This window comes from Poecilia formosa, unplaced genomic scaffold (assembly GCF_000485575.1).
Source record: "Poecilia formosa unplaced genomic scaffold, Poecilia_formosa-5.1.2 Scaffold0, whole genome shotgun sequence".
NCBI lineage: Eukaryota > Metazoa > Chordata > Actinopteri > Cyprinodontiformes > Poeciliidae > Poecilia > Poecilia formosa.
This window is the reverse complement of record NW_006799939.1, coordinates 5658938-5686567: the sequence shown is the minus strand read 5'-3', so window position 1 is coordinate 5686567 and position 27630 is coordinate 5658938. Positions and strand designations below refer to the sequence as shown.

The window sequence follows — 27630 nt, the reverse complement described above, 5'->3', positions numbered from 1 at the left end:
TTGTGTTACTGTTGTAAAAAGAGCCAATCTGTATATACTGACTTGACCATTTAGTCTATGTGAACGTTGCACTAACTAGTCTGTAAAAGCTAAACATCTCCAGCAAACAAACTTTTTCATTATTTTTAAGGACTTAAACCCACTGATATGAACATTACTATACAGCATAATTTTACAGTTTGCCAATTCTTACTTTTCTCCTTTAGAAGCGTTTCAGTGAAGTCTGATTAGTTTATTGTTTTGTTCAATAATGGCGGTCCGTGAAGAAAGACTTGTTTTAGTTGCTTGTCTAAATCAGCAGACCGCGTCATTAGTCATTGTTTGAGTTATTACCATGTATCATCTTTGCCAACAACATAAACCGTGGGCTTATCTCCTTTGGTGAGAAACAAGGTACAACCGGGACAGGTCACCAATCCGTCACAGAAAAAACATCCAACAGAACCTAAACACACACAGGATTTACATGCTAACTCCATGCAGAGAGATCCCAGACAGAGAAACCAGGACTTTATTGCTACAAGACAACTGCAACCCTGTCCAAGATAACAACTAGAGGTCTAACTTCAATTAATATTAGTCCAGTTAATTTCAGCGCAATGCAATCATAATCACATTATAATTCAGGTGCATACAACCCAATGCCAATCCAACTGTCGTGGAGTACAATTAAAGTCAGGTGATAATCGCAGCAGTACATAGATGTCTACCTAAGGACCGCATTTAGTTATTGACTTTGCGACAATCTGTCCTCCTCAGCGAGCTCATGAAAGTTGACAACGCTGCATTGAGTTATTAACTCAGCAGCAACACCCCAACTAACACAAGCATATAATCACAGTTTACTGGCTCTTTACTCCATTTCAAAAAAGCTCTTTGACTAAGCAAAGGAGCGGCTGCAACCCCTGTTTATGGAGGGCTGGCTTTAATTGTGCATGCAAACATCGTTCCGAGATGTTGACAGCTCGAGGGGTTGACTTGAGAAGGGCTGTGGCAGCTTAAAGAGACAGTCCCCTTTGTGCCCCCTTTTTTTATGACAAGTTTTGTTATTGGGAAAGAAAATGGCAAAGAAAAGCAAGGCCTCATGTGGGTGCATGCATGCAAGCCGGTACCCCTGCGTGTCTTTTCACAGCTGTTAACTACTGTTTTATTCCTCCTTGAAATGAGGGCTCAGGCAGTACCGTGCAGGAGGCCGAAGGGGGGTGGAGGGGCTTTTGGTCAAAGCTTACATGCACATGGGAGGTGGGTGAGCCAGGTAAATCCCTATGCCATAATCATCCATGGGGGTGACCCCCTGTTACTCAAAGTCCAGACTAACATTATACCCAATAGATCCTGGTGTTTCAGCTTCCTACCCCCCCACTCAAACAAATAATGAATGTTCCACATATTTGCTAAATGCCACAGGGGAGGAATTCACCTCCATTGCAGGATTTGCATTTCCTGCCTTGATCCACTGCGGGCACGGGGGTGCTTTTAAAATTGCACAGGTAATCCTGGTGAGGTGCTGGTTTACACGGACACGGGAACATCGGTGAAGTCTCGCTGAGCGAATGCTTGCGGTTCACTCCACTTCGACTGTGGGGACGCCGAGCCTGGTTTGCCGTAAAAAGTCAATGTGTGCCGAGCTAAACTTCCAAGTCGATTTTTACTGGCTTTCACTCTTTTGACAGAACGGCGGCGGCTGCCAGTTGGTGGTGTGTCATTGTAAAGTGGTGCAAATGTAATGACAGTTATATCACAGCCTTAAGCGCAGCTTTTTACCGAAGATTAAATAGAGCAAGTACATCTGCGCCGGGTCTCGTGTCTGCTGAAAAATGATACATTTCATCAGCTGAGCACAATACACTTATCGGTGGCTAAGACGGATGACTATCATAACTCTGCGAGACATTTCCTGCTTCATATCTCAGCATGTGGGAATTATAAGACGGATCAAAGGCTTTATGGAGATCTCATCTCACTGCCGAAGACGTGGAAATTAAAGTTGAGTGCCACGGTTGTTATTGTCTTTGAGGAAAAACAAACAGAGCGCACATCTGTAGTAACTTACGGGCTCGAATGATGAATTTGCTACTGTATATCCCAGCAGGTTTCCTGATCTCTGGATCTGCGGTCGCATGTCAAGCCGCTCCCTGCAGCGCCCTTCTTTCTCCCCCCCTTTAACACACAACAAGTACAATAACAAACAGACCCACGCCAGCAGCACGCCCTCCGGATCGTCGGCGCGGGGCCTCCCTTTGATAAGTGCCCGGCTTTATATTTTTCTCATCAGAAACGAAACACAACATTAAGCCATTCATTAAAGTCAACTGAAGCTAATTATCCCTCATTTACCCGGGCCGCCCGTGGGGGGCAAGAGAGCCCCCGCGTGCTCAGGCCCAGATGTGTCGATGAGTAGTTGGAAGATAGCAGACCGCGGATGGGACTGCTCACATCTCTTTTCGAGTCTTGTGGTTTCGGAGCGCATCTCTCTGCGCCGGCCGCGTGTCTGTGTGATTGTTGTGCAGCGCCTGGCTGCTGACGGTGCACTCATGAAACTCTGGTGCCACGCAGATCCACAGGCTGCAAGGTTCCATTTGTTGACAAGGGATCAATAAGGATTCAAAACTGTTGTATATTACTGACTGAATTGTTTTCCATGTTTTCTTTCTTTCTTTCTTTCTTTTCTGTAAAGTGACTAGCAAAAAAACACCAGGCCTCCGTTCAGATGACCTCTTCTTGCTGCAGGGGGCGCCAATGTTTACTCAGATTTCTGCTTAAAAACCAAACTATAAGTCTTTATATTTTGGCAGCTCAGAGTGGAAGTGGGAAAACTGTAGCAGTTGGCAGGAAGTCACAGACCAGAAACCGTATTACGTCATGTGATCTAACTCTGCAGACCCAGTTTCTCCTTTTCGGTGTCTGGTGCCCCCACCAAACGATTTGGAATAATGACCGAACTGCTTCACCGCTACGGATGAGGACATCTCGCCCCCTGTTGCTGTGTCCGGCTGTCTTCAGCTCAGACATCTGCTTTTGAGACTTCAAAGTCGCGTCTTATTTGGTGTGCAGCTCAAAGAAGACTGGAAAGAATTTGGATTAACCAAAGTCACTCCCCATTTCATCCTCATTTTTCATTTCAGTCCCATACAAGCCTTTCAATCGGTTTAATTGATAGATTAATGTTTAAAATATTTGTTACGTTTACCATTTTTAAATATCTGTTACTCTTGATGACATGTCGTTGTCATGCACACACTAAAAAAGTGAGGCAGCTTTGCAGATCACGGCATTGTGTTAAAACTCGCTGTGAGTTTTGTTCAGTAAATGGAAACGCCTTGCTTATTTCAATGTGTTCTTTTAAAACGCAGCAAAACATGACATGGTACCTTACCATCTAAAAAACTTAAACTTTCAGTCAGGAATTGACTGAAAGTCAAGAGCTCTTATTTGACCCCGGCTCCATCAGACAAGACCTGACTTTTACCAACGACTGTCACAGGCATCAGTTTTGAGGTGTGAGACACAATCTGGTCACGAATGCTGCAATTCTGTCTGCCTTGCAGAATCAAAAGAAAAATGGGCATAGATAAAGTGTCTAAAGGTTCTAAAATGAAAATATTGTGCAGATAAAATAAACAAAGCAGTATTTTTAAGGAGTAGAATTTTTTAAGTAAAATTTTGAAATATTTTTCATTTTGCAAATGAGCAAATGTTTTCTGCACGCTCATCAAAAATATGTTTTTTGTCTTTTTTAGTTTGTGTACATATGTACGCTCAAACCTTCTGTCTAAAGGTTTGAAGTTTTGACATAAGTTCGAACCCTGAGAGAGCCTGATGACCTCTCGTAACCTAAGCGACGCGAGGCAACCTTTGATCACTCGCCGTATTGTGAAAATCGCGGCGTGTGTGAGTCTAAACCCGATGTGGTCTAATGGAAAAGAACATCACTACTCCCGGGGCATCAACTCTACTCTACCCTTTTTAGACAGGCTCTGGATCCGTCTTGCTGCTAAAGAACCACTTCCAGAGGGAGAAAAATGGCCTTTTCAGCACTCGCCATCGGAACATTAATCACCGTGTCAGTCACACGTGTTTTGAAAGGATTCCTCCTCTTCGAGGCATCAATCTCCGAGTTGGGCTTTCGCTTTTACTCACAGTCACTGCAACGAGGTGTCAAGGAGCTGAAGAGTGAGCTAACCTGCGTTCTTAAGCCTCCTGGCAAGTCCAGAACCAGTCGCAGATGAGAAAATAACGACCAGTCCTCTCTCTCAACAGCAGGTTTTTGAAACTGGGAATGCGTATGCTTTAAATCATTCGCACCCAGTGGCACAGTGATAGTAAGCAGAAGCACGGGGGGAAAACCGGAGGACAGACTGAAAACATTTGAGCGAAAATGTGTCATCCAGAGTAACCCTGTTAGTGCTAAGTGACGCTGTGCAGAGAACCTCCTGTCAGCCGGCTAGCAAGATGAGCTTCTTGTAATTGTTGCTCCTTCTCGTCTGCACATCTGCCCCTTTAGTTTCCATCCAGTACCAGGCGTCTTTCCCCCTCTGCACCCACGTTCGCCGAACATTTCTTTGCGTTTTAACGTGTGTTTTCACCAGTGTCGAGTTCTCCGCCATAACAAATGTCACATAGCCCTTCTAGAGCCTTTCCACCGCACGAGGAGTTACAGCACAAAGCCCCATTATAAGCTTTGGCTTCCCCCTCTGGCCTACGCCTTAATGAACTATGGGTCAGTTAAGGTCATATCATTCAGTCCCACCTATAAATCAGCTGCAAAACTAAGTTGAACAGTAATACAGGGCAGTGTCAGCATCTGTAACCTTTTCCCAGACAGAAGGGCTTGTCAGTGGGTGACTGAGGAGAGTACTGGCTGGCTGCAGATCTTTCCCCCTTCACAGCATTATAAATGTATGTGTGAGGAGGCCCTTAATGGCTGCTAATCCAATTTCTGCCGCTGAAATCAAATCTCACTGGCGCCAGTAGTTTTCTCCTTCCCTCACAAATAATGGCCTCCGCTTTGGCCTGTTTGTGAAAAAGACAAGGAGCCAAGAAAACTCCGGCCCTACCTACCGTGAGTCCTGAGGAATCTCTCTTCCAAAGCGGCGTGGATGTTGTTGTCATCGCTGCCTCGCCTCCCCGCATCCCTCCGTGTCCTCAGACGGGGGGGTTTTAGTTGACCGCCTGCCGTTGATTGAGTTACAGGAGAGCGAGGGGCGCGTTTTCAGTGGCAAACGATCCCATTTACCGTACGTCTTAATGCCTTCTCGAGGTCAGCCATTGATTTTCCTCAAGCCGCAAGGCAAAAGGAGATAAGATTAGACCTTTCAATTCCTGCGCTGTCACCAGAGCGTTAGTGCATGACGGCACTCGCCTCATGCCAACGCTCGAGATGCTTCGCTCCTGTTTTTTTTTTTTTTTTTTATTCCTTGGGGGTCACGGTTTCAGCGATTAGGCAGGAATTTAAGGAACTTTTAAATAAAGGTTGTTTTTTTTTTTTCTTTAAGAGCCGAGAAATCTCAGAAGACCCGGTTTAGTGACAAAGTAAACAAAAGTCGCATTTTTATTGGAATACAGCGCCGAGGTGTTTTCTTGAATTTGGTCCCTTTTTCCAAAAAAACAAAGATATTAGTTTTGACCCAGACGAAGGGAGCTTTGGCTTTGGCTTCCTTCCCTCTGGATATGGATTTGACTGATTATCTTTCAGTGCATCAGTTGGACAAGCAGTCGCACTGCCATTCTGCAAGGAGATATAATTCTGGCGTTCGAGCGTAATAACATGATACGTCTTAGACTGCTTAACTCTTAGCGGGATCTCCAGCAAGGCACACATTTCACTTATTGCTGAGCGCCTCGAAAAGCATCAGAGCAACAAGAAGAAAAAAGAAGAAAAAAAAAGAAATGTGAAAGAGAAAAGAAGTTTCGGTGGACCGGTTCTGAGAGGTAACTGCGGAACGTCCATCACGGTGAGCGCAGGGAGGTTTACGATTTCTTTTCACATGGGTATTGCAACTGGAAAGATTGGAAATGACACTAAGTATTTCTCAAGCTCACAGAGGTGATACCGAAGATTACAGTCACTCGCTTGCAGGGTATGTGTCTCAATCTCTCTCTCACACACACACACACACAGATAGTGCTGTTCTCTTTTTTTTTGTCTTCAAGATTTTGGTCTTAGTCACATCTGTTTCCAATCATCTATATGTCTATATTTGATCATCAGACAGAGACATCCTGAGGAAAGCAGTCCTTAAACGATCATTTCATTTTACAGGAGAGAAAAGAAGCTTTCCGAACCAACCTGGGCTCTTTGTATAAATAAATAAATTGTCCCATTTGTTTTCATTGGTTTAGTTTGCCACACCTGATTCCTGCCAGAGAATCAAGAGCTTAGCTGAACAGAACCTGTCTGACAACAGGAAGTAGGTCACAAGATGTCCACTTGTGACATCTTGTGTCACAAGTGGACACAAGATGTCACATGCCCCGATCAAGAGAAATCCAACAGCAAACGAGAAATAAGGTTATTGTCATCTGTCAATACGGAACGTGTTGCAAAGCCTTTTCTAAAGTTTTAGGAAAACCATGGAAAAGTAATGAAGCATCCCAGGCCATCCTACTAAAAATGACTTCAAGAGCAACTTTATGACTCATCCAGAGGATCACAGATAAACCCATGACCACACGCACATCGCTTTGTCATAAAACGGTAAAGATCTGGACCCAATAGTGCAGACAGGAGGCAAAAACAGTCAAAAAACAAAAGTCCAGAGAGATCCGGAGCACCACGAGAGCAACACAGGGGAAACATGCCGGTGGGAATAACGGAATGATCCAACACTGAATGAGAGAAGCATGTAGTATTTATGCGGGGAAGCTTGATTGCTGGAATGAGTCAAGGAGGAGATGGGTGACGTCAGGGAGGGTCAGAGGAGGAAAAACCTGGGTAGATCGGACACTGATAGCAGAACTACAAGAAGGACCACAGAGAAATGGGGGGAGTCGGGAGAGACAACTACAGTTTTGTTCTATAACCGACCCAAACGTTGTGTCCTTGGGCAAAATACTTCCTCCACTTTGCCTTGGTGGTCTGAGTCTAGAAAAAGGCCGAGACAAGCACAGGACATTTACCATTCTACAGACTGTGACCCCAGAGCCAACAAAGAAACAGGAAATCAGGAACTAAGATTGATTTAACCGTCACTACAGACTGCAACTCGGAGCAGAATAGAAATTTATATAAAATACTGGCATATAGAACAAAGCCACAAGGAATATTAAAGCCAAAGAATGAGCTGAGTGTGAAAAGCAAAGACTGAAAAATCCTAAAATAAAGCAAAGACTAAAGTTCCAAGAATCACCTGCCTCTGTTAAGATCAGTGTTTATTATTCTACAATGAGAAAGAGGTTGGGCAAAAATGGCTTCCATAAGGCACTACAAGGCAAAAATGGAGGTCCTTTCGCCTTGTAAAAAGGCTTAAATTTTTCTGTGGAAAAATGGAAAGGTTTTGACACTTCCCGTTACCCGTGGCATCAAATTGTCAAGGGAGTTCAGAAAAAGGACATGTATCCATCGATCAAACATGATGGTGGCAGTGTGACAGCCTGGGCGGATTGGCCCAGTCGGGATCTAGATCACTTGTCGTCGCCAGCAGCGTTTCGAGTACAAAACACGCGTAAAATTTGGGCAATATTCCAGAAAAGTCAATTGCGGTACTTTCGCTAAGTAAGAAGCGCAATTAAGATCACACGTGGAAAAGTTTGTTCACGTGATAAGTTATTAAAAAAACATGCCGCGAACATCATCCTACCAACCGCGTGCTGTTGTCGTCTTTGTCTTTTCTGCCAGTTGTTGGTCAGGTGACTTGTGTTTCTGTTGCAGTTTTTTTTTTTTTTTTTTTTTAAATTGACGTGTTTCCATTCATCAAATTTATTTTTGTAATTCCAGTTTGCGTAGTTACCTGGTGAATGAAAATGCAGCTGTTGATGCAACAATAAGTGCTGCTCTCTTCCAGAAAACCCTGGAGCAAACGTTCGACCATCGGTTCTGTAGCAGGACAATGATCCAAAACACCTCAGCAAATCCAGTTATCAAAGACAGAAAAAAAAAAAAGAGGTTTTGTAGGGGCCTAGTTAAAGTCCCAAAATCTGATCCAGTGGCTGGGGTATGACCTTAAACTATAGCGACTCATATTTGAAAGCCCATCTGTTGTAGATGAAATGAAAACAATTCTGCCAAGAAGACAGGACTAATATTCCTCCACAGTGATGAGAAACTCACTGAATTCTGGCTTTGGCCCAGTTGGTGGCGCCATGAGTGGCAAAAGCAGGTTTTACATGAAGGTAGACATTAAGTTGTTCCTCATCGGTCCAGGTTGGTTTCTCTTAATAAGTGAAACCATGACTTGAAAACTGAATTTTGTATTCACTTTGATTATCCTTGTCTGATATAAAATTTATTTGACGATCTGATTTTAGCGTGACCAAACAAACAAACAAAAAAGAAAAAAGCAAGAAAAAAACTTTAGTAAGGGAAGTGCTTTTTCACTGAACTGCATAAACACAGTATTTCAAGAAAAAAGTCTGACAGTGGGAGGGGGAGAGGGGGGGCACATGCCACCGCAGACCTTTACTCTGATTCAGAAATGAAAAAGAAAAGAACAACATTTTGATTTGCTCCGGAGATTTTTGTTTGCTTCTTTGATTTATGTTTCATTTCCAAATTAGACAAACTCCAAGTCGTCGGGGGGGGAGGGATCTCCGAACGACGAGCAAACATTGGCAAAATTGTGGTTTTGTCGGAGTGATAGTAAATGCAAGCAGAGCGGAAAGAAACTGTAAAGATGGATTGTGATTTACTTATAAAAGCCACAGTCCTCTCGTTCCATCCAGAGCGGTGCCAGTTATGGCGCAAAAAAAAAACCCAACAAAAAAAAAAAAACAAAGACAGACAATGATTTGAAACCCGCCGAGCCTTCCAAGACGAAATTATCTCCGCATACTCACGATTTATGAATTTGTTCTTGGTTTTGAAAGCAATTGAGGGAAATTAAACTGTTTCCCCTATGAACCCTGGTAATCAGCTTAAGTGATTACATCGGTTGTAAATATGAGATGATGAAAGCTCAGTGTTCAGAGTGTGTGGTGCCCCCGAGGAAAAGGCTAAATGGGAGTTCACAGGGCGGATGTGATGGACAATCTAAACCGGGTCTGCATCCGATGCGAGAGGGGAAGGGGGCCTTGTGTGGGGATTGGTTGCCCTCTAGCTGTCAACACCGAGACTCGGGGTTCGGTGAAATATGATCCTTGCTGAGGTGAGTTTATGAAGTGACATCCGTTCATTTTTTTTCTTTTTTTTTTCTTTTGCTGGAGCCCGACCCCGAGGCCCTGATTTATAACGACGAGGCTGTTGAGGGAGGAATATAATTGGAAGAAATCAGCCTCTGCTGAGGATGTGTTGGCTCATAAAAGTCACAACTTGTCGACTGAGTGCAGTAAGAAATGGGTATAAATCTCCAAAGCTTGGGGAAGAGTTTAGCACAAGTGGAGAAACGTATAAAAAAAAAACAGACAGCGGAGGAAAGAGTGCAGACAAAGAACCGGATGAAGCCTCGAAAGAAAACTGCAGTTTAGACGAGAAACCTGAAAACCATGTTTGGCGTGACCACCAACCCCCGTCTGCACTTTGAACTACATACTAATCCTTCAATGTACACTTGCACAGGCTTTAATTGGTTGGCTGGTAAGTTGTTTCAAACATCTTAAAGAACTAACCACAGATCTTTAGTCGATGTAGGTTTCCTCAGATCCTTCCGTGTCCTCGTGTAATCACAGACAGCTGCAGTGATGCCGAGATCAGGCCTCTGTGTGGGCCAGACCATCACGTCTAGGACTTGCTGTTCTTTGCAAGTGAATATGGCTCCTATTGATGTCGGTGTAAATTTTGATTTCTTATTTTTTTCCTTTTTGTCCCGCTGTTAATAGCGCTGCATGATGGATAAGAAATACCTGCCTGTATTTCTTGGTATTCTGGACCAAATCTCCAAATCCAGTCTTGGAAATGCGTCAACCTTCAAAGTGCTTTCGTCGTAGCCAGGCGGTCCTGGGTCCTTCGGTGAAAAAACTGCCTCTGTGGTTCAGACAAATATATCACATTGAGACGCCCCTGTTCCTTTTTTTTTTTTTTTTCCAATCCCAATCCTAGGTTTTTTTTGTGTATAATTGAGACCTTTTGTTGTTTCCATATCAGAGGTAGTGTTTTGTTGTTGTTGTTTCTCAGAACAGCCCTTCGGTTCAGACTTGTCCAGACGGTGGATGGTTGTCCCAGAATCTCAGCCCTTTTTGCCAGTCCTGAGCTGATGAAAATGCTGGCCGTCAGTGTTTACCACCCTCAGTATTGCCCATTTCTTGCTTGAACCGCACATCTTGAAACCCGACTACTTTGAAAACTTCATCCCCCTAATTAACTGCCTTGCATCTGGTTTTTATGCTAAACCTTGTGATGCTGACCCGGTTTCCACAGCCTCACGTTGGTGACAGAGTGGCTGTTCTTCACTGCGGCGTTAGGATTCACACTCAACCCGAGATGCAGCCTTAGTTTTCTACCTGCCTAAAACCTTTTCATTATATTATACATGTTGTATGAAATGCGCATAATAAATTCAGCATTGAAATACCTGAAACAGATAATCGTTATTGGTTTAATGATGTCAGTATAGAGTAAAATCACATAAACTTTGAGGTTTTAAATTAAACAACGAGAGAAAAATGCTGGGTATTTTTGTTTCAACTAGAAATAATTTTTCAATCATATTTTCATGATTAATCAGTGTTTGTAAAGCTTTGAGCTGCCAATTTGAAAACTAGTTCCAACAAAAACTACTTGTTGTTGCAATTTTTTTTTTTTTTTTTTAATTCCTTTACCATCTTGCTTTAGCGGCTGGCATGGAACAAAAACAAAAACAGCGGTCTCTTTTGAATATTGTCGAGAATACAGTGTCTTCTAACATTTCCAAATCCAACATGTTCCTCATCAGACACAGGTAGAAGAGGATCGAACAGAGCTACTTTGCCGTACTTTGTCTGGGCTTCCTGTTTTATCTGCTGCAAGACTCGTTTTCTCTCGCAGCCTGAACGAAGCGCAGACGTCTTGGATAAGACAGTCACGATAACAAATTTTGCTGGACAATAAATTGCCCCAGAAGTTATCGCGATAAACGATAATATTGTTGTTTTGAGACCATTTTCAAGTAATATAGTGGTAATGGCGCAATAATGCAAGAACATTATTATATCTAATGAACATTTAACACTGGAACTGGAAGACATTTTAAATAGCTAAAATAAATTAAAATAAGAGAAGCAACAAATAACATAAATCATGAAGTCTTTGTAAACAAAATTGTCCTTCAAAAAAAACAAAAAAAACTTCTGACACTGAAAGTTGCAAACATCACATCCTTTTCACCACTGACTGTTGTTTTCAGTGCAGCCTGTCAGTGTTTTGTGTGGATACAGTTTGGAGAAAATCCGATTCTCAAGTTCAGGACTGGCCCGTCTCAGCGGTCAGGGCCGGGCAGACTGAAAACCTGCCCGTTCCAGTCTCCAGCTCATTTCCTCCATGCACCTGAAGTTCAAACGTTTCTTCCAGTCTTAATGTGCATTTTCTCTGGATTGCTTTGCAATCGTCCAACCCATTCACAAAGAATCTTGAGGAAACTACTTCGCTCTTATTTCCAGGCATTTGCCGTAAGCATGGGCTTTCTTGCTTTTTAACTGCGTCTTGCGTACAAAGAATGGCCCGCGAGGGCCTAGAGGGAGTCTAATGCTGCACCATACACTTTATTGCCATCAAGAGTAATTCATGTCGAGCTGGAAAAAACAAACGAACATGTTTATCTGGCACCTAGCAACGCTGTTTTTGGATGGAAATGACCTCTACAGAGCAATTAGGAACATGAACATATACACCAGAATGTCTTTGAGCTTCAGATTGGCTACAATAAACATTATTGTACAGTAATTCACACAGAAAAATCTAAAGTGGAATCAGCAAGTATACAAAGTCCCCTGATAATATTTCTTTTTTTTTTTTTTTAAATTAAGGGCATGAGAGTGAGATGGAAAAGATAGAATTCAAAGGCCATTTTTTTTCCCCTAGTACTGTGTGCGGGAAGCTTCACTGCAACAGTATAGATCAACAAAAAGCAAGAAGAAGAAGAAGAAAAAAAAAGAAAAGCAAGATTAACAAGATTGGGTTAATTACAGGAAATAGCTCGGAGACCCTACTCGCGAAGCAATATCTCATGTGCATCAGTTTAAAGAGTGAATATTTTTAAAATGTACCTCACAACGCGGTGCGGACAATGAGAAACAGGTCTTCTGTAGGAGGGTCGGGGGGGACCATGGGGGCCCGGCATGTAAGGAGGCAATTAGCGATAATGCCACATTTCACACACCGTTACCTACATTCTGTGTGAGAAATACCGAAGCCCGAACAAGTGCAGTAATAGGACCCGGCACTGGGGCTTGCATGCGAGAACTGCAGTTCCTCCAGCGCTTTCCCGCTCTTCACCCCGTCGACGAACCATAGCGCGGCTTGTTCTGCCGCGTTCCAGATCGAGATCCAGATAATTTTTCATCATCCAAGCCTCGCACCGCCTTCCCCACGCCATTTAGAGATTTTTCTCCCTCAAATTCCCTCCTCACAGTCGCTCCCCCATCAACCCTGCCCCCCCATGTACACGTACATCTCTCTCTCTCTCTCTCTCTCTCTCTCTCTCTCTCTCACGTGCACACACACGCACACACCTCGTTATCTTATTTGTGGCCTTGGCAGCCAAATTGTTGCCTTGTGGTTCGGTAGCCAAAGTTTGCACCGTCCCAGAGAGAGCGGTGGGTGCGCAGCCTCCAACACGCCAGCAGAAGTTTCCCAGGGTGCTTTGCCCTTTCCAGTGAAACCTGGGACGGATTACCCTTGGGCAGGGGGACCTTTCCAAAACTTTGAAAAGGAGTTATGCAACATCCCACACTTAAATCTTCCCTGTCCGTTCTCGCAGCGTCCAAATGTGTCGGGCTGAACAGACGTTTCTCTAAAACTGAAATGCGGCCCTGAGAAGTGAGGCAAGCTGAACCCCAGCGCTGACAGGATGACGCATCGTCAAATTGGCGGTAGCTCCCTGAAAGCCAAAAGTCTGTCTCATTGACTACTTTAAATATTAATTATTAATGTTTTACACTTTTCCAGAGATCTACAAAAACACACACACACACACACCCAAAACATTCAACTTAAATAAAAAAAAGGAAAACTGGAACTTTTTCTTTCTCACATTTGAAGACAAAGTCAGTCTGTGTGGAGTCGTTTCAGAAAGCTTCAACATCCTCAAATACAAACATAGAGTTTGGGTGGGTTGCAGGTATAATGTCAAACTGAATATCTGCCAATTCCAGTCACCAAATGATGTATCCATAAACTGTAATTTTAACCACTAGTTCCAGTCTCAATGTGTACATTGCGTAGCAACTAGATAACCTACAGGCTCAGTGTACCACTGTGCTGTCCTTGCTAATAGTTTCCATTGTATCTCAGTTGTGCTATAAGTTTTAACAGGTAAACCTCCATTCATTGAAATCCTCTCTCTGTTGTCTTTCTGCATCTCCCCAACAATTTTGACTGTCTTTCTCATCCTTGCAGAAGTAACACATTCCCACTACTATCATGTTTAGCTTTTGGGAATTGAGTGAATGCAGCATCTAGCATCTGAGCCAAAATCTAAAGTCTTGATTTCATCTGACCTGAGCAGATTTTTCCATTTGTGTTCTACTTTATTTGATAAACTGAAAACAGGATTTCTAACTGCTTTCGTTCAACAGTCGATCCAACAGAACCAATCGTTTCATACAGAATTTAAATTAGACAACAGTGTTCTCTACTTGCTAAACAGGAATCTTCTAAATACACTGATAGCATTGGATTTTCTTTTAAAATGTTATTATAAAATGAGCTAAAGTCCACCATTTTCCACATTTTTATTTATTAAACAATGTGTTGAACAATTTTTATAGTCAGGCGTCTATGAGGAATTTTGTGTTTTTAGTTATTTTCGTGACAGACATGGTTTTGTAAACTGAAAAAAAAAAGTTTTTTTTCCTGAGTTTTTTTGTTGTTGTTGTTGTTTCTACCGTATTTCTTATTTTTATGTATGAAATCGTATGAGTGTTTTTATTTTGTGCTGCTTGCTTTATGGGACTGTGGATGCAAATTATCATTTTGCTAAGCAACATTGTACATGTATTAATATGCACTGTCTCATTGAAATAGCACCAATCAATGTACTAGTTCATGTTAGTCTATCACATAAATCCTGCAGGCGAACAAATCAGACTGTGTTCCAGTGGAGAATCACATTAAAAATTGAATTAATCTTTTGTTCTTGTGTGTGTGTGTGTGTGTGTGTGTGTGTGTGTGTGTGTGTGTGTGTGTTTATGTGTGTTATGCAGGTAATTCAGGGAAGCACCGATCCAAAGAGCCAAAGAAGAAGAACAAGCAGAGGCTGCGGTTTCGGGCCCAGAACCAGCACAGCGACCACTTGGCCTCTGCGCGCTCCAGCCAGTAAGGACTGAAACCTCCCAGTGAACACAGAAACCAACGCAAAGCTGCTAGCCGTCGCTGCACCATTACTCTGACTGACAACTTTCACCCACCACAGCCCCTCCCGCTGCCTTCCTCCCCACTCGCCTCCCATTCCTCCTTCTCTCCGCCCACCAGGACGCAAACATCACACCTACCCCACCGACGACCCCACACCCCAAGAAACCCGTGCCGTACAAAGCGAGACATCAGTACCTGTACACGCTCTGCCTCCCACTGCTTCCCCCCGCCCCCGACGCCCCTCCCGTGTTGCTGCGACCGGCTAAGGTGACTCTATTTTTCTCCCAGCGCCATTCCCCCCCTTTTTTTTTCGCCTTGTGGACCTTCACAGTTGACAGAACTGAACTTACTTCCCGTCATTAACGAACAACGCAGACCGTACGGGGGGATGCGATGGAAGACGGAGGAGAACTCTTGGAGGGCGGGAGAGCCAGAGGGGCGGCAGGTAAAGAGGAGGAAGGAGTCAGGGGAGTTGGCGAGCTGAACTGCACCAGAGGGAACGGATGTGACAAAAATCCATCCAGGACGAAGAAGCAGAGAAGGTTCGGTTGAAGCAAATGATGCTAATGGACTGAAGAAGAAGAAGAAAAAAAATGGCATCTTGAAACAAGAGAGACTGGTTGTTTTTTTTGTTTGTTTTTTTGTTCATATATTTATGTCAAAGCTACCCCTCTCCTTCCTTCCCTCTAAATGGAAACAGAGTTTTCCCATGTGTGGCCTTTTATGTTATGTATATTTTCCAGAGTAATATTAAGAAGAAGAAGAAGAAAAAAAACCCATGCATAGTTGCGAAATATTTTATTCTCAGCACAAACTGTTTACGTTCAGACCGCTTAATGCTGTATCTGTATAGTGTCAGTTAATTAAAGAAAAGAAGAAAATTTAGTTGTTCAACTAGCATGGCAACAGACTTGTACATAGTTGATCTAATTATAAAAGCCTATTACTGTATTTTCAGTATTGAGTCAGTCACCATTCTAAATGTTTTAGAAATAATAATAATAAAAAAATGGTTGTAATACAAGCTACAGATTAAAATAATGAAAAACATAATAAACTTAGCCACCTCATAGCAATTTCATTCATATGGTATATATTTGATTTATTTATTAATTCAGTTTTGTACTTTTTTTTTCTAATTTTTTTTGTTCAGTGAGAAATTTGGCCTCACGCTGTCGGTGTTTTTCTGAGATATCCTCTCCTTATATCAGTGCATATCTCTGTCATGCAAAGTGTTGTAGGCTGTTCGTTTGACCTCATCTACTGATTTTGATGCTTTATAAAAGGAGAAAAAAATGAAACTATGCTTTGATGTATTCTAGGTTTAATAATTAGGCTCCAGCTAATGTATGGTCATAGGACTGCATATGTGTACATTGTGTTTTATTAAAACTGCATTTCATGTGACTGTATGAAAAGCCCTTTCATTACTGTCCGTGGCTATAATATATGTGGCTCAAACTCTGAAGCTGTCGTGTTCTTGTCTAACTTCTGACTGCAGTTAGAGTGAAGGAAAACAACACTGAACATTAATATATATATATATATGTGTGTGTGTGTGTGTGTGTGTGTGTATTACATGTCAATGAAATATATTCCTAATGGGCAGCTGAGGTAATCTGAGGTAAGAAATTTTTATAAATTAATCCATAAATGACATGGACAGACATGGGAAATAAGTATCAAACACAATAAAAATACAAGGCATACAGAAACTGTGTTTCCATTGACTATATATCTGCACAATTTGAGATTTAAAAAGTAAATTCACTCACTGGAAACACGGCAGTTTCGAAAAACTTCAAATTTTTTGACAAAAAGATTTGGCGCAAGGATGATGTAGTTCTTTGGAAATTTATCAAAATTTATTTTTCAAAACTGCAATGGAAACACTATCCCCCCCCATCCCACGAGTCACATGATCAACAACCGGATGGCTGCTCTTGGCGCAAACCACAAAGAAGACGACGACAGGAAGTAGTTGGAGGATGATGGCACAGCATGTGTTTCATCATGTGTGATTTTAATGGCATTTTGTATTTATTGGAAACACTGCAATTTCGACAATGTGTTTTTTCAATGTTAGGTGAATATTGGCAAAGTTATGGAAACCCAACTAAAGTCAAGGAAGTAATTGAGATTTACCAGTATATAGAATGCTACCCTTGTTCCTATCAGTGATAATAAATGCCAGATGATTTGGCCGTAAGTGATGACCTATAAAAAGGTTTCTCATTACCAGTTTCTCATTACCAGAACCACCTCAAGACTTTTGCAGACTTTTTGTGCAGGGCCCATGAACATCATCAGTTACATACACTATATTGGCAAGAGGTTTCAGTCTCTTGCCATATGAACTTTACTGAATATTTATTTTGGGTTTGGACCACCCCTGACAATACCTCTCTACAGGGTTTAGGAGTGGGATTATGGGAATATTTCATGAGTCTTCTCTGGAGTCAAGCGCTGATATTGGGTGAGACCACTGGTTGCCAATCTCTGCTTCAAATCCACCCCAAAAGGATTCTATCAGGCTCACATCAGTCAAGGTCCTGTACGCTAACCTCGTTTATACAACTTAAGGCACCGTGCATTGTCATGTTGGAACTATAGAAACCATCCCTTAACAGTTCCCATGGATTAAGAGTCATACAATTGCTCAAGACATGTTGATATAAACATTATGAGTTCCTTTTACTAGGACCAAGGGCCCAATCTCAACTCATGAAAACCAGCCTCACACCATAATCCCGTCTGCACCAGAGTTTAAACTCGATACAAGGCAGACATGGAAGCAGTGTTTCCCTGGCAACTGCCAAACCCAGACTCATCCATTGGATGGCCAAGCAGAGAGGCATGATTTGTCTCATCAGAAAACAATCTGAAGAAACAGATTGTCCAATCAATCTGCCTCCTGAGCTCCTTCACAGTTGTTGAGTCAGAGGTTTGGGGTTCTGACTCAACGATTGAAATGGAGAGGTCACCAACTCCTATTGGCGACCTCTCCACACCATGTGCCTGCCATGTTGGACCCGCTGACCCCACTGCGGTACTTTACAAGACTTAACGTCTTTCCTGTTATTGCCAATTCCCTTCCCTCTTTTGTTTGTAGACTCGTTCGTAGTGAGGAAATTTCACAACTTGACTTGCGCAGGTAGCTTTTCAGTGGCTCCTGATAGTGAGCTATTCCTTCACAGATGTTTGTAGAAGAAGTCTGTTTGCCTAGGAGCTTGATTTTATATACACAAGATCATATTTATGGCTCGACCACCTAAATTCAATGATTTGGTTGGGTGAGTCAAAACTTCTGGCTACTTGGTGTAGCTATTTCTAAACTTCTGAATGTTCCCGTGAAGACTATTGGGGACATGATGTAGGACATCATGTTACCACAAACAATCTACCATCAGCCGCTCCTCACGGGATGTCCAACAGGAATTAAAAGAATATCTAGATCTGTCCGTGAGCCAAAGCGTAGTCTCAGAGAGAGAGATGTTTCAAACATCACTAAGAGCCTCCTCTTCAGAAGAAAAAAGCAAAAGTTGATTTTAGTTTTTTTTTCTTTGAGGAGCATTTGGACAAGTCAATGACTGACTGAGAAGAATACTATGTTTAGATGAGACCAATGTTTAATTAATGTATGTTTTAAAAGGGCATTGTGCAAGACCACAATCCACCCTCTGAGCCCCTTCCCAAAAACCATATATATGTACATATATCATACTGACAAGGCAGGGAAGTGTGGAGCTGTTTTCCAGGTGGTGATAGAAAAATAAATGGAGAAAAGTACCAAGAGCTTCTTAAGAAGGATTTCAAACAAAGGACAGACATTTCAACAAGTCAATGATTCCCAATAAGTAAAATCCTTTCTGGTTTCAAAAGAAGAAAATAAAGCTGCTGGAACAGCCCAGTCAGTCGCCTGGCTTAAGTCAGGCTGAAAATCAAAGGGAACATCTGAAGATCGGAGTGATTGTATAGAGACTCCCAGAACCTTCAGGGTGCAACGGATTGTGTGGCATAATGGGTCAAGATCACGTCTAGATTCACCAAACAGGAAAACTGCTAAACTGTTACAGCGATTTGATTGATACTCTTCTTCTCCCTGTGCTATTTCCACACAAATATAACTTCATTTCAGGAACTATTTCATGTCAGCTTTTTGTATGTATCAATAAGTCCAACACGAGAAAGCGTTGACGTGTTCAGTACTTGTTTTCCATGCTGTACTTGAAATGAAATAGCATTTGGGAAACCCATTATGTTGCACTACATGACACAGTTTCTGCCTCCAGGCCAGAGGATTGGACACGGTTGACTGGGCCCTGACAGCGTGATGGCATCGTTAACGGTGACGTACTCTGGGGGAACCAGCGCCTGCCTTTGGTGGCTCATCCATCTCAGCTATTGTGTAATGCCCCGACAAGCACATGGGTGTGGAACTTGTCTTTTATCGTGCGACACCCGATCAATCATTCTCTTATTAGAAGCACACTTATTCTTTTTTTTTTTTGTGTGTGTAATACGCTCTTTGCTAAATCTGTCTGGTTTCGGGAGCAAAGGAAAATGCTTTAATGCAACCTATGGCTAATTTAACCCAAGATCCATACTGTATAATCAAAAAGAGGGAAAAAATCCGTATTAACCAGACAGCTTATAGATGCACAGTAGCAGATGTATTACATTGTGTCACACGCTTTCCCTGGGAAGATCAGACGTAACTCCCTCCACTTTGGTTCAGCCCCCCGCACCCGGCCGCAATCCCCTTTAAATCATATATGAAATTTCCTTAGGACACATGTCAGTCTGGAAATCTCCCATGTCCATTTAGAGCGCTAACATTTTTCACAGGTGGCTTGGCTACTCATTTAGAGAAGTTCACAATTTAACCGAGAGACGTTATGGCAACAGAGCTAAAAACCCGACAAACTGAAATCCCAGAGTGAACTCGGACCACAGTGCTCTGCCAAAAAATACTAATTTTATTTACAACTGAAGCATAAAGGACTCGTCTCTCAAGAATTAAATATTTCTCAATACACACAGTCGTTATAGGCCATACGAAGCAGAGGAATGTCCCTTAGAGCACATTAGGCGAAATAACCAGCGAACTATGCGTAACGCGATAAATGCGAAACACATTTACCGGGGAAGGTTGGAATTTTGTCATGCAAGAAAATACAACAGAAGATGCGAGTCGTAAAGCAGTCACCTCCGAAACTAAACAAATTACATCTGGTCAGTAACATTATTGCTGCAGACCGCTTTCCTGGCTTTTGTTAATGAGCAGTTTGGGAACATTTGGCCACGAAACCCGTCGAGACGAGCAAAAACAATGTTGGTCAGAGAAGCAGGCAAGAAATCCTGGTACAGAGATCTACAGGTCCAGTTGGAGATTATCGTATGTTGACTAATATTAGTCTTGAAATTCACAAATGTGACCTTTTTGTACAGAGGACCCCCAACTATTTCTGACCTTTTTTGAGATTTTTCTGTGTGTGACGCAATTCAAAATCATTGGTGGAGAATTTGCAGAGGACTATCCATACATTTTCTTCGTAAATCATACCTAAAATATTCAAAAGAAAATACAAGCTTCAGAAATATCTAGGTATAATGGTACTTGAGATGCTATTGGCTGGTATTTGCAAAGTGATCAATCCTTAAGCATTAATTGACTGTATCCCCAAAAGGAGAAATAATGAACAGCATCAAGGTAATCTTCTGCTAATATGGATCCCACTGTCCATATAAAGGAAATTTGGTGTTTGAACTATTAAGTTCGGCAGTCGTAAAGTGAATTTGGGTTTTCATTGATTTTAGCTACTTGCATGTGGTTATGTTGCCTAAAGCCAACGAAGACCCGAGGTTCACTGGAATAGTGGCAAAAGAAAGCCATAAGAATTCAATTCAGTTCAAGTTTATTTATTCAAGTAGAGCGCAGTAACTCAGGTTACATGATAAAAACAAGCAACACTTGTTTTCTAGCCACAGGCTGATTTACAAACCAAGCCCCTGGTTGGGCATAAAAAACCCTAGCAAAATTAGAAAGTAAGTTGCACACACACACACAAACACACGCACCCACACATATGCTGAAATACTGTAACTATTAACTGTCAGGTCCTGGATTGTTTTAAGCTGTTTTGGGGTTTGATCTATTGATTCTAGTTTCATTGTTATTCTGTGTTCTTTAGTGTTTTTCTTTGATTGTTTCTGTTTTACCTTAGTTCAGTTCTTCTTAGTGATTTTTGATTATTATGTGTATTACTTCCTTGTCTCTAGTTGCTCTTAGATTCATTTTCTTAGTTTCCTTATTTGCTCTCTCTCTCTCTCTCTCTCTCTCTCTCTGTCTCTCTCTCTCTCTGTCAGTGTTCCACTCGGGAATCAAAAACTCTAAAATCTAACATGATCACTGCTAATGGTAAATTGTTCCAGATACAAAGACCCCTAAAGTCTTGTCAAGTTTGCCTCAAGCTAACATGATGACAAATATGTCATGTTTAGTGTGTTTGTTTATGCTTTGTTTAGATGAGACTTTTTCTTTTAAACTTTTTTCCTGACTCGCAAAACACTATGTGGCATCATCTCCATGGTTACAACAAGGTAGTGGCAGAATCATACTGTGTGGATTCTTTTCCTTTGATCAAATGTTAGTGCTCACTTCTGTAATCCGATTCAGCCTCAAAAGCTGTTCCAAACTCAAGAGGCGTAGAAGGCAGCAGAGAGGCGCAGATGTTCACAAAGCTCAGATTTAAACCAACAGGTGAACAAAACTTAAATTTCCAACGTTCATTATTCCTACATTCCAAAGCTGGATTTACAAGCACAATTCTGGCCAAAACTCGAGGCCATAAAAAAAAATATATATATACAAATTTGGCAAAATGAATCAAAGAAACCAGCCCCGAACTGCCCGTTTAATTTCAAGCTGACAAGAATCGACAAACTAAAGGGACGTGCGCGCGCTTACATCTGTTTGCCAGTCTTAAAATTCCAAGACATTCATTCTGTTTAAAAAGATATAAGACATGCATGTGTTTGAACGAAGGACTCAGGAAGCAAATCCCTCTGCCAAATCCATTTTCACTTCCAACTTGTTAAATTCTGATGTTTGGTCAAGAGGCCTTTGCTAGCTTAAATTTTTAGAGCGCTGGGCACCCCCTTTACTGCGTCTTTCCAGCGCTCTGCAGCTGCATATTCCCAGTTATCCTGTAATCGGCGGGCTGTAAGTGCCACGCCGACTTTGCCGATAGTAAACTCCAACAGGAAATGTCCCTCTGCAGCGCTCATTTGAAATAAAAGTTATGTGGCTGCTTAATGATCTCAGAGGGACCGATGGGGAGAGGCGCATGACCTGAACACATGAGACATGTTGTTTTTGTCCCAATAATGGAACTAATGATCTTTTTCAATTATTTTTCTTCAATCATAGGCTTGGTCAAAGTGACCTTTAATATACATCCGCGTCTAGCAACATGTCAATCAAATTGAGTGTGATTGTGAAGAGAGGTGGCAGAGAGATTGTTTTTTTTTTGTTGTTTTTTGTGGACATCTGCTGCTGATTACGAGTTAATGAACGATTCACAGATGTCATCCTCTGGGGGCCAGACTGTCACTGCTCCAGACAGGAGGGGGATTAAACCTAAAGTCTCACCGAGAGGAACACCACTAAACTTAGTTTTATTAAGCAGACGGCCACCAAGGCACACATTAAAGCATCCAGGAAGAGGGCGAGGGGAAACAAACAACCAAAAAAAAAAAAAAGCTAAAAAACCCCAGAATTTTTCGGCACATTCAGGTGAACAGACATCCACGTCTCGATTTACCTTTTACTTATTTTATTTATTTTTTTGCTTTCACCTTGATTGTTTTTTTCCATTGTCACGCGACGAAACGGGGCGCGTGACTCCGCTCCGTGAACAGAGTTGACCCGCGTCACGCGCACATCAGAAGGAGCGGTAAAACCACTTCTGTGCGCTGCGTGTACGCCTGCCTCCTCCGCGTGCTCCTAATGTTTGTGCTGAAATGCGGTTGGGTGGCTGAGACTGAAGCTCCCTTTTAATCCGACAAGAGAGCGTTTTCATTAGTTCTGTTGGGTCCTATTATTAAAGCCGGCTTCAAAGGCCCGACAAGTGAAACCACCAACAGGAAATGGCCCAGTGGGCTTCAAACTGTATAGATCAGTCAGTGATAGCAGCGTGTGCCTTTTATTTTTATTTTTATTTATTTATTTTTTTTATGCGGTCTGGTGCAAAATTGCCTGTATCGCGAGTTGTGTATTTTGCACAAAATTCATGCACAGTACCTTGCAAAAATACATCTACAAAAGCAAAAATTATTATTCATTTGCAGAAAATGAGAAATGGTCAAAATAACGAAAAAGATGCAGTGCTTTCAGACCTCAAATAATGCAAAAACAACAAGTTCATGTTAATTTAGAAACTATACCAATGTTTTAACTCATTGGTATAACATTGAGTTAAAGAATTCAGAAATCAATATTTGGTGGAATAACAAAGAGGCTTTCACTGAGGTTCAGTGCAGCGGGTTCTTCGGTTTTCCCAGAATTTTATTTAAAGTTCATAAAAAAGTGCTAAAATATATATAAGGAAGTAAGATTAACAGCAGCAATAATAAAAATAAAATCCTATGCAAGACTATAACAGAAAACACTGTGTAGATTTTAGGAATAGGCATATTGGACCCACAATCCCAGGGATGTTCACTGAGTCAGGTCATGTTTTCAAAAATGTACGTAATGTGCATGTGTATCAAACACTGAAAAACATAAGACTATTTACAAAAAAGTATATCAGTGCAGTAAAAAAGAATCTGAAAAAATAGCTGAAATGTTATTTAAGAAGTTATTTATATATATATATGACAACTATATTGTGGGAAATTTTAAAGCAGGGTTAGATTTAAAATATATATCACAAATTTTGAACATCTCAGGGAAACAATGTTCAAGCCAATGTCTGAAGATGGAAAGACAGAGATATGCCTGAAACTCTACCAGGACATTCCCCAAAACATATTGGCTGGGTGAGAGAAGAACATTGACTACCGGAGCAGCCAAGAGGCCCATGATGAGAGCTGCAGATATCCACAGCTGAGCTGGGAGACGCTGTTGACAGGAAAACATTTAGTCATGCACTCCAAGAACCTGGCTTTTATGGAAGAGTGGCAAGAAGAAAGCAGTTGTTAAAAGAATGGCTTTAAGACATCCCATGTAGCTTCCTGGAAGCCACATAACTGACCAAAGGAAACATGGAGAAGGCGGCTAACAATGTACCAGCAAAAACAACATGTTACTTTTCATCATGGGACAAGAGGCTGCTCAAAGTTGATGAGAAGTTTGATGGAGCTCAAAATTGGGCAGTAGAGGAAGAAAATCTATTTGAGGAGGCAATAGGTTTCAGACTGGGGTGCAGGATTATCATCCAGAAAGACAACCAGAGCTAGAATGGAGTAATGGGGATCAAACCAAACACCAAACTGAGTATCTGTGGCAAAGCTGGTGGTCACTGGTGCTCATCTTTCAAACTGGAGCTATCTGGAAAAGAAGGATTGGTAAAACTTTCCATCTCTGGATGTGGAACGCCGGTAGAGACGTTCCCTCGGAGGGAGTTGGAGTCCAAGCGGCAGCAAAAAGGCTAATTCTAGATTGGAGTCAGGAAGAGCCGGATACAAAGAGATAGAAAACCTTCCCTCCCAGTTCCCATTTATGTACTACTTTTGTGTTGGTCTGCCACATGAAACATCCAATAAAACACACTGAAATTTGTGGCTTTAACATGACATAAAAGTTAACAAGTTGAAGGAATACTTCTGTATGGCTGCGTACAGCGGCCCTCAAATCGCATATGTGGGACTTATGACACATAGGTTCCGACGCAGAGCGGCAGAAATGGAACTTATGACACTGGGCTGGGCAAGCCCCAATTGCCGTGGATAAAAATTATTGTAATAATGTTATTTTTTAATAACTGTATAATAAGCCATCACTTGCCCTTAGAGTTGATGGAAATGTGGAATCAATAACTTTTTATATGGCTCAGGCATCGCATTTGCCATGACAGCTACAAGAAGTGGTGTCAGCGGAGTTGCGGATCTTAACATTTCCAACTGCTTTGCCATATGTTAGAAATCATGGTGTGTACAACCTTGCTAAATGGTGGCAATAATGAGTGGCTGTTATTGCCAGAGTTGTTCCTAATTGCAAGTATGTGATCCATCTGCCAGTGCAGGATTTGGGAGTTGCATTTGGAGTTGCTATGTAACAAGCTTAATCCCTTAAACAAACACGGCCTTCAATAAACGTTGATTGCATGTGACAGTTATTTGCGTTGCTGCAGAACTATTCGAAAAAGGAAATTGTAAAAAGATTAATAGCCAGACAAGCGGCGAGCTGCTAAATCTGTTAAATTGCTAATTTGATGCGTGCAGCCCGGGCACCTCCCGCCACACCTGCTGGACAGAGTATGCAGATTTCGGACACTTTACACGTTAATGCCGGCAGATGGCTTTTTGACACATATGAAGTGCATGTGCACAATTACTTTTGTTGTAAATCCGGATCGAGAACTGGGGGAATAATGAACGATCCGTAATGAGTCAGTGTATACAATCCAGTTGGGATCCATTTGAACAGGTGCAGAGGTGGGTTGTGGAAATTCTTTTATTTTTTCCATTTTATTCTATTTTTGTTACCGTCAAACCTCGGAACAGACGGCTCCTTCTATACCGGCCTTGTGCGACGTCTCCTAAGGGCGCAGTTTGAACTTTTTTTTTCAGAGCTTATTTAACTCTACGTTCCACCGGAATACCTGGCTTTTTCTTCCGCTCTGGGATCCAAACACAACACAAGGCCATTGTCCCTGTTTGCTTGAGGGGGAATACAACGGAGGGCTAACTCGGTTCTTCCACTCAGGATGTGATACGAACGGGGGGCTTTACGACGCGCATGAACCGAATCACACTCCCTAACTTGAACACATTACGGAAACGGGCAAATATTTCCTCTTACTGCTGCTCTGAGAGCCATACGCGTGGCCGTTATATTGGCCCACAGTGCCAGCTGGTGAGGACAAATCCACAAGGATTCCTGTTTCCCTCTCCTGACTCTCTGGCAACCCCGCTCCATTCATTCTGTTTTTATATGTGCCCACTGCCTGGTAGCTGTGCTACTACCGGTTTCAGGGGAGAATTAATCAAAAGCAGGTCTTATTAAAGTATATTAAGGCCGGTCGAATTGGATATTATGTGCTCAAAAAGGGCCCAGAAGGATTGTATGAGAGCCATCGTTGACACTTGTGGCTGCTACGAGTCAGGATATTGTTGCTGTGTAGTGGTGCGGTGTCGGTTTCAGGGGGGCCAATTCACTTGAGCCAAATGTTGCATTGCGGGTGAGTAGATTTTAAGTGGGTATGAATACAGTAGGGGGTAAAAAGAGGGCTTCATAGTCCAGGAATGTTTATCCCCCCAACCAGGCCTTCATTCGAGGCTGGATTATGCAGCAGCATGCCTCCCGTGCAACCTTTGCCTCCGTGTGGAGGGTCTGTTGGAGAAACATACGTCCATACATATCCACATGTAAAAACAGTCGTTACCTTCGTAATGAGAAGCCAGGTCTTATTGCCCCCTCAAGGTATGGTGAGGAGGAGGGAGTACAGTCACTGCGGAGGGGTGTTGTACCTAAGTATCTCCGAGGAACTCGGAGGAAGCGGCGCATGCATCATAGACATCATCTTCCTCCGCACAGCACATTTAATTGTATCATCCGTGGACTGTGGAAAAGCATCAGATCAGCCTGGCTGAAGTCGAGGTCTTGACCTCACGACTCGATAATGTGAGTCTGCTTGCTGCCTTTTGACCTAAATCTGGTTTCGGCTGTTCCCGGTCCTAGCAACTAAGTATAGAAAGTGATGATTAATCTGTAAAAATATTGTAAATAAACCTTTCTTTACTTTCATCGATCAAGACGTCTATATGCCGAGTGCTCGATCTCCAAATCTTGACTTCCTCACTTTTTAGTTCATCTGTCAAATAAAATAATTCTCCAATTGGGCGAGGGAAGAACGGTGAGTACGTCTCTGTCAAAAACCAAGTAAGAGAACGCTATCAGAAAGTTTACTTTTTGCCAACCAGAACACTAAGAAGCAGTGGACCTCCACAGGTACACCTGACCCTCCTGCTGCCCGCTGTTTTATGGGGTAAACTTACTTCTACGCAAAACCAGACTAGACAAGCTTGTAGTGTCGTATTTTGACTGAATGTAAACGAGTCCAATTAACGCTTATAGATTTTTGACCTTATTTAGGATAAATTAGAACAAACTGTTGTTTTTCATTTACAAATGGCAAAATTAAACAAAGCAATTTAAATAATGTTGATAATTGGTCAAATAGTAACAATCATTTTGGGGTGCTGTGGTGGCCCAGGGGTTAAGCACAACACACATAACGAGGCCTTAGTTCTCAATGTGGAGGTCACAGGTTCGATTCCCAGCCTGGTGAGCTTTGCAGCATGTCTTCCCTCTCTCATTACCTACTTTCCTGTCTGAAGACTTTCAATTTATATATATATAAATATAAAGAAAGATTTACAAACCTTTAGGTACTATTACATAGCCAATTCCTCTTTTTTTTTTCTTTTTGTTGTGAGAATTCAGTCTACCACTACTAGCATATTAGCTTAATCTGTCTAAGCAAGTGACATTTGGGAAAATGTGCTTCTTGCATAGAAAAATCAGCATCATATATATTTTTTAATATATTAAAATAATACCCAATCAGTTCAAAGAAAAAAAGAAAAACTTGGAATTTGCTCCTGTGACATCCTCCTCCAGTTACCAACTTTCCAACTGGAGCGGACGAACACACACGCAGACGGACGCGGGCCATCATCACACTTCATCTCCACGGAGGTTTTCCTTAAAAACACCCAGTTGCTTTTTCCTCTTTTTTTCTTTTCTTTTCTTTTATTCT

At 42.0% G+C, this 27630-nt stretch overlaps 1 protein-coding gene across 2 annotated transcripts in view; it reads left to right on the top strand.

The window, feature by feature from the left end:
• rspo2 (R-spondin 2) overlaps positions 1–16048 on the top strand; it is an 82013-nt gene extending 65965 nt beyond the window's left edge. For both annotated transcript variants that reach the window (XM_007563013.2, XM_007562939.2), the window contains one exon: positions 14491–16048. In XM_007563013.2, coding sequence (XP_007563075.1) covers positions 14491–14606 — 116 coding nt within the window. In that variant the 3' untranslated portion in view covers positions 14607–16048. The remainder of the gene's footprint in view (positions 1–14490) is intronic.
• Positions 16049–27630: the final 11582 nt, after the last annotated feature.